Source organism: Plecotus auritus, assembly GCF_963455305.1.
Source record: "Plecotus auritus genome assembly, chromosome: X".
In the NCBI taxonomy this organism is placed as follows: Eukaryota; Metazoa; Chordata; class Mammalia; order Chiroptera; family Vespertilionidae; genus Plecotus; species Plecotus auritus.
In genome coordinates this window covers 139,650,643-139,661,142 of record NC_137784.1, presented here as the reverse complement: position 1 = coordinate 139,661,142, position 10,500 = coordinate 139,650,643, and the positions used below count along the sequence as shown (strand labels likewise).

Genomic DNA, 10,500 nt, shown 5'->3' with positions numbered 1-10,500 from the left:
TGTGGTGACCCCCAACCATAAAATTATTTTCGTTGCTACTTCGTAACTGTAGTTTTGCTACTGTTAGGAATCTTGAGAATCGCTGCTGTAGAGCCTAAGACCATCGGAAAACACAGATATTTACATGACGATTCATAACAGTAGCAAAATTACAGTTATGAAGTAGCAACGAAAATAATTTTATGGCTGGGGGTCACCACAACATGAGGAACTGCATTCAAGGGTCGCGGCATTAGGAAGGTTGAGAACCACTGGCCTACAGGAAAAGAGCCTCCATGGAGCCTGGCATACAATAGGTGTCAAATAAATGCTAGGTTGCTACCCTTCCCCTCTCTGGGGCAAATTCTGTCAGAAAGCAGGCCTGTGAGTGTTCTTGTGGGTACAGGCCAGGAGGTAAGACTTGTTCTGGATCCTGATACTTGAGCAAGGTCCCAGAGAGATGCTAATGCTCTTGACAGCTCTGGGAAGGGCTTCTGGGAGAGAGGGAGAACAGGAGGTGACCTAGTTAGCCAGGCTGGCACACCCTTCCCAAGCAGCCTTCCTTTCAAGTTAGTCATATCATTTGCCTTCTGCAGTTCAAAGCTTCTTCTGAGGGTGGGGGTTGCTGTGGGAGCTCTGCCTGCTCTTTGAGAGCTTTTTAGACTCCCACCATCTTGTGCCCATGGCCCCTCGCCCTACCTTGGCAGCTTCCCAACCACTTGTCCATCTTGAATTCAGCCAACCAACCACCTGCTCTGGATAGAAAAGGATAGAAAAATTACTGTTACATATAAGAAAATATAATTGTTTATCCAGAAAACCCAAGATTCTACAAAGAAAGAATTAGAAATAGTAAGAGATTTCATCGAAGTTGCTGTAACATAGGCTAGATACACCCAAATCCATTGCGTTTCTATACACCAGCAATAAACATTTAGACAACATAAATTAAAAATAGCATCTCAAGCTTTCCTTTTGCCTCGTTGCCACAGAAAGAGCAAGATGGGTCACCAGCAACTGTACTGGAGCCATCCGAGGAAATTCGGCCAGGGTTCTCATTCTTGCCATGTCTGCTCAAACCTCCATGGTCTGATCCAGAATTACAGCCTCCACATGTGCCGCCAGGGTTTCCGTCAGTACACAAAGGACAAAGGCTTCATTAAGTTGGACTAAGTGAACTTCCATGAATGGGTCGTTCAAGACATCCACCTTATGACAGAATGCTATCTCTTTGTACATAAAAAAATAAAAACAACCTTCAAATATATATTTTAAAAAATAGCATCGCCCTAACCGGTGTGGCTCAGTGGATAGAGTGTCGGCCTGCGGACTGAAGGGTCCCGGGTTCGATTCCGGTCAAGGGCATGTACCTTGGTTACGGGCACATCCCCAGTGGGAGGTGTGCAGGAGGCAGCTGATCGATGTTTCTCTCTCATCGATGTTTCTGACTCTCTATCCCTCTCCCTTCCTCTCTGTAAAAAAAATCAATAAAATATATTAAAAAAATAGCATCTCAAGAGAATGAGAAGACAAGCCACAAACTGGGATAAAGTATTTGCAAAATAACATATTGATGTTTCTCTCTCATCAGTGTTTCTCCCTCTCCTTCCTATCTCTAAAATCAATAAAAACATATTTTAAAAAATACATTTTTATTGATTTCAGAAAGGAAAGGAGAGGGAGAGAGAGAGAGAAGCATCTATGATGAGAGAGAATCATCGATGGGCTGCCTGCTGCATGCCCCACACTGGGGATGGAGACAGCAACCTGGGCATGTGCCCTGACCAGGAATTGAATCATGACCTCCTTGTTTATAAGTTGATGCTCAACTACTGAGCCATGCTGGCTGAACTAAAAACATATTTTTAAAATAATACAATCTATAGTGTTAAAAGTTATTTGCACTGAACCCAAGAAAGGAGTCATCTCCAGGAAATATGTTGAGAGAAATAATAAGGCACAATACATAAGAACACATACAATTGATATCATTTACATAAACTTTAAATACTTGCAAACATACTTGAACTTCAGGGAATCATACATATTTAGTAAAAGTATATAAAAAAAAAACCAGAATGTGGAAAAGCAGCAATTATGTCAGCCCTGGCAGCCCCAGGATCCCCAGGGCTTTTGCCATGAGCTGCCCAGGAGGGCCCAGGGATGAACACTGTGGAACCACAATGACCTCACTGAGATAAAGAGGCCTGGGGGACCCTGGCTTGTGCTTTTGTTCCTTCCTGTTCTCTCCCATCCCCTCCGCCTCTAGCCCACAAGAACCACTTGCTGCATCTTGGGGTACTCTCTCCATACCCAGAGTGCCAGGTGGGCATCTCTCCTGATCCAGGCTTTGCCAAGAACTGTACGACTTTGTCCAAATCCTTGAGCCCGTCTCCTCATTCTATATAATAAAAGGGTAATATACAAATTGATCCTAACGGTCGCTATGACATGCACTGACCACCAGGGGGCAGACACTCAATGCAGCAGCTGCCCCCTGGTAGTCAGTGCACTCTCACAGGGGGAGCTCTGCTCAGCCACAAGCTGGGCTGATGGCTGAGCGCAGCGGCAGTGATGGGAGCCTCTCCTGCCTCCTCGGCAGCGCTAAGGATGTCTGACTGTGGACATCCCCCGAAGGCTACCGGGTTGCCAGAGGGATGTCTGAGTGCCGGCTTAGACCCAGTCCCCCAGGGAGCGGGCTTAAGATGGCAGGTGGACATCGCCCGAGGGGTCCCAGACTGTGAGAGGGCGCAGGCCAGGCTGAGGGACCGCCCCACCCAAAGTGCACGAATTTTCATGCACTGGGCCTCTAGTTTTTAAATAATTGCCACAAGTAAATGAATAAAATTGGAGTCCTATCTTATACCGTACACAAAAACCAACTCAACATGGATTAGAGCAGGGGTCCTTTAAACAGGGGGCCAGTTCACTGTCCCTCAGACCGTTGGAGGGCCAGACTATAGTTTAAAAAAAAACTATGAACAAATTCCTATGCGCACTGCGGGCCCAGGACGAGTCGGCTGCTAAGCAGGACAGGCAGCGGCACCCGGCGGGCCCGATAAATGTCCTCGGCGGGCCGCATGTGGCCCGCAGGCCGTAGTTTGAGGACGCCTGGATTAGAGGCTTAAATGTACGACCTGAAACTGTGGAACTCCTGGAAGAAAACATACGGTAAAAGCTTCTTGACATTGATTTTGCAATGATTTCTTAGATTTGATTCCAAAAGCACAGGAAACAAAACCAAAAATAGATAAGTAGGAATACATCAAACAAAAGAGCTTCTGCACAGCAAAAGAAACAATCCATTGAGTGAAAAGGCAATCTATGGAATTACAGAAAATATTTGCAGACCACCTGATAAAATTTAATATCCAAGATATATAGGAATCTCCTGCAACTCAACAGTAAAAACAAAACAAACACACACACACAACAACAACAACAACAACAACAACAAAAACCAATCCAATTAAAAGATCAGCAAAGGGCCCTAACCGGTGTGGCTCAGTGGATAGAGCATCAGCCTGCGGACTGAAGGGTCCCGGGTTCGATTCCGGTCAAGGGCATGTACCTTGGTTGCGGGCACATCCCCAGTAGGAGGTGTGCAAGAGGCAGCTGATTGATGTTTCTCTCCCATCGATGTTTCTAACTCTATCCCACTCCCTTCCTCTCTGTAAAAAATCAATAAAATATATTTTTTAAAAAAAGATCAGCAAAGGACTTGAATAAATATTTTTCTAAATAAGACATACAGCTCTGGCCAGTGTGGCTCGATTGGTTGGAGTGTCCTCCCAAGTGCCAAAAGGTCACGGGTTTGATTCCCGATCAGGGCACATACCTGGGTTGTGGTACAGGGGCAACCAATGGATGTTTCTCTCTTACATCTCTCTTTCTGAAATCAATTTTAGAAAAAAACTTAGTTTAAAAAAAAGACTTACAAATGGACACCAGGTATATGAAAAGGTGCTCAACATCACTAATAATCAGAGAAATACAAATTAAAACCATAATGAAATATAACCTCACAACTGTCAGAATGACTCTTACATATATATAAAAAAATGTTAGTGAGGATGTGGAGAAATTGGAACCCCTATATGCTGTTGGTGGGAATGTAAATTGGTGAAACCACTATGGAAAACACTATGGAGGGTCCTCAAAAAAATTCGAAATAGAACTATTATATGATCCAGCAATTCCATTTCTGGGTATTTATCCAAAATAATTGAAATCAGCATCTTGAAGAGATAGCTGTACTCCCGTGCTCACTGCAGAATTATTCACAACAGCTAATATACAGAAACAACCCAAACACCCATTGACAGATGAATGGGTACAAAAATGTGGTATATGTATAAAATGGAATATTAATCACTTGTTAAAAAGGAAATCCTGCCATTTTCAACAACATGGATAAACCTAGAGGATATTAGGCTAGGTAAAATAAGCCAGTCACAGAAGGACAAATATTGCATAACTATACTTACAAGAGGCATCTAAAATAGCCACAGAAGCAGAGAATAGAATGGTGATTGCTAGGGGCTGAGAGAGGGGGAATGGGGAATTGTTGCTCCATAGGTATAAAGTTTTAGTTATGCAAGATGAATAAGTTCTATGGATTTTCGGCACAACATAGAACTGATACATAGTTAACCATATGTAGCCTATGTAGTTAACAATTAGGTATTGTACACTTTAAATATATTAAAAGGATAGATCTCATCCTGGTCGATGTGGTTAGGCATTCTATTCCCCATCAGGGCACATGACCAGGTGGGGGGCATGTGGGAGGCAGATGATCCATGTTCAGCTCTCACGTAGATATTTTTCTTTCTCCCTCTTCTTTCCTCTCTCTCTAAACATCAAGAGAGGGTGAGAGAGAGAAACCTTTAAAAAAAAAAAAAAAGATCTCTTCAAGTGTTCTTATCACCAAAAGAAACACACACACACACACACACACACGAACAATTTTAGAGGTGATAGATATGTTTAGTATCTTGCTTGTGGTGATGGTATCACTGGTATATGTATATGTCCAAACTCCATCAAGATGTATTCATGAAGTAAGTGCATGTTTTCCTACATCAGTTATACTTCAATAAAGCTTAAAAAAGAAAACCCTGATAATTTTATGAGACCTCATGAGGTCTTAGACAGGACATGCTAAGACGGGGGGCGGGTGACTGGCACTTATGAGCCCTCCATACTCTCCAGTTTGTAAACTAGGGAATAAGGCCTAATTCACTATTCCAGCAGCGCCCTCCCCCCGCCCCCCGTCCAACAAGCCCCGCCTTTGTTGCTAACGCAGAAGCGCAGAAGGCTTTCTCGGCAGAGCAGGTGGCACCAATGACAGGAGCCCACAGACTTGAAAGGGCGGGGAATCTGTGAGGTACGGGGAGATCTGGAAAGGAGGGAGTGGGGTAAGACGTAAACAGCCGGGGTAGATGCTGGAGAGGATCGGAAAGGCTGGAGAGAAGGATGGCAGAGGAGCGGAGAGAGGGGGAGATGCTGGAGGGGGCGACAAGGCGCTCGCGGTGGGAACAGTTTCCGGGGAAGGTTCTCGTCTGTTCCAAGGCAGACCCCTCAGGCCCAACACTGGCAGTGACTTGACGAAACAGGAAGGCACCAATCCTGCGAACAGGTTCCTTGCTCATCAAGTAACCTATCCCCGCCCCCGAGTAAGCGAAGGCATCCATTGGTTCAGCTCTTAGAGCTTCCTCAAACCCTCCAGCTAAGACTGCATTTGTCAAAGTGCAAACTCACCCCCAAAGCCAAGCCCATACCCTCCTAGCAACCCATGTCAGGGTTATTAGAGAGCCAGGTGAGAGGACCTCAGGTGTTTTTACCCTGATCAGAGGCACATCTAACCTCGTCTTTCACACAGCTTCAATCTGGGAAAGCTGAGTGTTGGAGCCCCTGACAGATGAGGAAGGCATCGTCTAGCCCCCATCCCCCAAGTCACGTTTTCGAAATATCACTCTCATCTACAGGATACAGGGCTCTTTGGGGAAATGGCTTTATTGGAACATCTTGTGACAGAAAACAAAGGAGAGTTCAGAAGATGTGGGGACTTACCGATACAGCAGGAAGATTGAAGGGGCTCTCACTGTGCCAAATCTGGATAATTTGAGCACCAAAATAAATAGCGACAGGACTCCCAACTCCAGTGGAGACGGAGTGCCCCCCACCCCCGCCCATCCCTCCCAAGCCCTCCCTCTTACAATCAACAATCCCTGTACCTAACACAACAAACAGGTATAGGAGGACACTGAGCAGTAGGAAGAAGACCAATGGCCTAGGTCACAGGGGTGGGCAAACTTTTGGACTCGAGGGCCACCATGGGTTCTTAAACTGGACCGGAGGGCCGGAACAAAAGCATGGATGGAGTGTTTGTGTGAACTAATATAAATTCAAAGTAAAGAAGCGGAGGGGAGAGCAAGAGAACCGGAGAGAACAGCCGGATCCGGCCCGCGGGCCGTAGTTTGCCCACGGCTGGAACTTCAGGACTTGAGGAACAACACAGCAGTGAATTTCCTCAGCTTCCTTATTGCAGCCCATAAAGTTTGGACAAGGGGCTCCAGAGCCTCCAATCCAGAACTTCTAATAAGCACAGAGGAGAAGAGAGGAGAGGGGAGGGGAGGGGAGAAGAGGGGAGTAAATCGAGAAGAAAGAACTTTTTAAAAAGAGCTAGGAGGAAAACCTGTTCCCCTTTGCTAAAGGTCTGGGCAAAGGTTGGCCTAACAGAAAACCTTTTAGCTAATACCAGCAAGACATCAATGAACCCCCCTCCCAATCCCACAGTTCACCAGAGGCACAGGGAGCTGATATTCCACCCCAACCCTCAGAAGGAAGGGAAGTGAGCCTCCACCCTCCCTGGCATCACAGACTAAGCAAGGCAGTGCCTTTGGGTCTAATCAGAATTCCACATTCCCCTCACCTCTGGTGTCAGTAGGGCCCAGCAGGCGGGTGGGCTAACCCCCGCCTCCCACCCCCCCCCCCACACACACAGGTAAATACTAGTAGAGGATGCCAGTCTGGGAAGGTGGGAGCAGACCAAGGGGAAAGATGGGTTTCCACCCCACCCACCTACATCAAATAGGGGGTAAGTGTTCCACTTTTGCTGGGAGGACAAGGGAAGGGCCCAAGCAGAAGTTGAATATACACACCCATCCCACCCTCCTCATGCCACACCTCATGATTTGTGCACCGGTGGGGTCTCTCGGCCTGGCCTGCACCCTCTCACAATCTGGGACCCCTCAGGGGATGTCAGACTGCTGGTTTTGGCCCAATCCCCGCAGACCAGGCCGAGAGACCCCACTGCACTGGGCCTCTAGTATGCATATCAGATTTTTGGTTAATCTCTTCCTGCCCTCCCCCCTGCCCTCTTCCCTCTGAGATTCATCAGTCTGTTCCAGGTTTCCATGCCTGTCATTGAGCGTCTGCCCCCTGGTGGTCATTGCACATCAAACAGTTAAATGGTTGCTTACGCTTTTATTTATATATAGATAGCAAAATTCTTACCACCATAGCATTAACTACCACTTCCCGTCTCATCACATAGTTGCCATTGTTTTTTTGTGGTGAGAACATTTAAGATCTACTCTCTAGACATTTAAGTATATGGCTATAGTATGATTAGCTATATTCACCGTGTTGTACATTAGATCCTTAAATTTGTTAATCTTATAACTGGAAATTTTTACCCTTTATCTCCCCATTTCCCCTACTCCCCAACCCCTGGTAAACACCACATACTTTCTGTTTCTCTGAGTTGTTTTTTTTTTTTTTTCAGATTCCACATATGAGATAATACAGTATTTGTCTTTTTCTGTCTGACTTATTTCACTCAGCATAATGTCCTCAAGGTCCATCCATGTTTTTGCAAATAGCAGGGTTTCTTTCTTTCTCATGGATGAATAATATACATCTTCTTTTTTTAAATCTGTACTCGAGGATATGTTTATTAAATTGAGAGAGAAATGAAGGGAGAGAGAAAGAGAGAGAGGGAGAGAGAAAGAGAGAGAGAGAGAGAGAGAGAGAGAGAGAGAGAGAGAGAGAGAGACATTGATGTGAGAGAGAAACACCCATCAGCTGCCTCCCGTACACACCCCTACTGGGGTTCGAACCCAAAACTCAGGCATGTGCCCTGACCAGGAATCAAACCCACAACATTTTGGTGTACAGGATGATGGTCCAACTATCTGAGCCACCCAGCCAGGGTTATCACATCTTCTTTATCCATTCATCCATTGAGGGACACTTACGTTGTTTCCTTATCTTGGCTGTTGTGAATGAACATGGGAGTGCAAATGTCTCTACAAGATCCCGATTTCAATTTCTTTGGATAAATACCCAGAAGTGGAATTGCTGGATCATATGGTAGCTCTATTTTTCATTTTTTGAGGAACCTCCATTTTGCATTCCCACCAACAGCACACTAGGGGTTCCCTTTTCTCCACACCCTTGTCAATACTTATCTCTTGTCTTTTTGATGATAGCCATTCTAACTGGTGTGAGGTAATATCTCATTGTGATTTTGGCTTGCATTTTCATGATTAATGATGTTGAGGCACCTTTTCATATACCTGCTGGTCATTTGTATGTCTTCTTTGGAACACTCTATTCATTCCTCTGCCCACTTTTTATTAAGATGGTTTGTTTTATTTGCTATTGAGTTGTATGAGTTCTTTATTGTTTTGCATAGTAACCTCTTACAGATATGTGATTTGCAAATATTTTCTCTAATTTTATAGGTTGCCTTTTCATTTGGTTGATGGTTTCTTTTGCTGTGCGGAAGCTTTTCTATTTGATGTAGTCCCAATTATTTATTTTTGCCCTTCTTGCTTGTGCTTTTAGTGTAATACCTAGGACATCATTGACAAGACCAGTGTTAAGAAGCTTTCCTCCTGTTTTCTTCTAGAAGTTTTACAGTTTCAGGCCTTAAAAATTAAGTCTTTAACCCATTTTGAGTTTATTTTTGTGAGTGATGTATGTCCAGTAATATTTTTTTTTGCCCAACATTTTCACCCAACAAATGGGTAAAGGAAACACATATTCAGTTAGCTGCTTCACATTCTGTTGGCTCAAAGCCAGAGAGCAAATTTTACATGTACTATTAATTATTTTAAATACTCATCTCTTATAAACTTACCAGTGGCCTGGTGCACGGATTCGTGCACATTGAAGGAAATTAATTAGAAGAAATATTTTAGTATCACTATTTGCCCTTTCTCTGTAATAGAAGTGTCAACCAAATTCACGATCGACAATGACAGATCGAAACACATGCGTGCGATTGGTGCCAGTGAAAGCTTTATTATGTATCACACATGTGCCAGTCAACGTTTATTTTTAAATTGCCAGTGTGCATCATATATACCCGCCGGTCTGTCGGTTGGACAGACAGACAGACAGACATACGGTCAGTCACTTAGCCTTTTATATATATAGAAGATGAAGGCAATGAAAGCCCTTTACTGGCTTACCAAGTTGGAGACATTTGTGCCAAAGTAGCATGTATCAGAATTTCCAAGTACTGTGGCTTTTCCCTATTCCAGTAATGTCCTGACATTGTATTTTGGGTAGTGATTAGTTTAATTGCCTTTTCTATAGCATTTTCTTCCTCTACATCTCACTACTTACAAAACTGCTGCTATTTAAAGGGTTCTAAAAATTTTCTTCCATTAAAAGTTTTCAACAGTTTCCTTATATGTCATTTTCCTGACAAATCCACATAATTTTCAACTGTTTCAAGGGCATCTAGTAGTTATTTGGGGGGAAAAACTTACCCCTTACAGCAAAAGAAATTCCACCTGGATAGAAGTTTTAAATGTAAAAAACAAAAACAACACCTCGGAAGTATTAAATTAAAACAAGGGTGAATATTTTTATAATTGACAAATCAGATGTCATTAAAGAGAAAAAACATTGATAAATTAGGCCTACTAAAATATAATAGTTTGTTGTGCTCCTGAACATTTTGCTATTTCTATAGCAACATAATTTTTTAAACAAAGATGGGATCAGCGCCGCCGTCGCTCTCCAACGCCTGCGCCGCCTCCACTCGCCGAGCTCCAGCCGAAGGAGAAGGGGGGTAAGTAAAGAGGTCCCTGTACCACGGCTCCAAGCAGACTGCCCGCAAATCGACCGGGGGCAAAGCCCCGAGGAAGCAGCTGGCTACCAAACCCGCTCGACAGAGTGCGCCCTCCACTGGAGGGGTGAAGAAACCTCATCGTTACAGGCCCGGTACTGTGGCACTTCGTGAAATTAGACGTTATCAGAAGTCCACTGAACTTCTCATTCGCAAACTTCCCTTCCAGCGTCTGGTGCGAGAAATTGCTCAGGACTTCAAAACAGACCTGCGCTTCCAACGTGCAGCGATTGGTGCTTTGCAGGAGGCAGGAGGCCTATGTGGTTGGCCTTTTTGAAGACACCAACCTGCGTGCTCTTCATGTCAAACGTGTAACAGTTATGCCAAAAGATATCCAGCTAGCACGCCGCATACGTGGAGAACATGCTTAA

General features: G+C 44.4%; 1 protein-coding gene and 1 pseudogene across 2 annotated transcripts; both read left to right on the top strand.

Moving 5' to 3' along the window:
* Positions 1–981: 981 nt before the first annotated feature.
* On the top strand, positions 982–1,152 carry LOC308240052 (small ribosomal subunit protein uS14-like; the record flags this gene model as incomplete). The annotated part of the gene is made up of 1 exon (XM_080652946.1): positions 982–1,152. One exon carries the CDS (start codon positions 982–984, stop codon positions 1,150–1,152), a length of 171 nt encoding a protein of 56 aa, XP_080509072.1.
* Positions 1,153–9,493: 8,341 nt separating this feature from the next.
* On the top strand, positions 9,494–10,500 carry LOC308240339 (histone H3.3A-like; annotated as a pseudogene). The gene is made up of 2 exons: positions 9,494–9,511; positions 10,110–10,500. The product of its transcript is annotated as a histone H3.3A-like (transcript).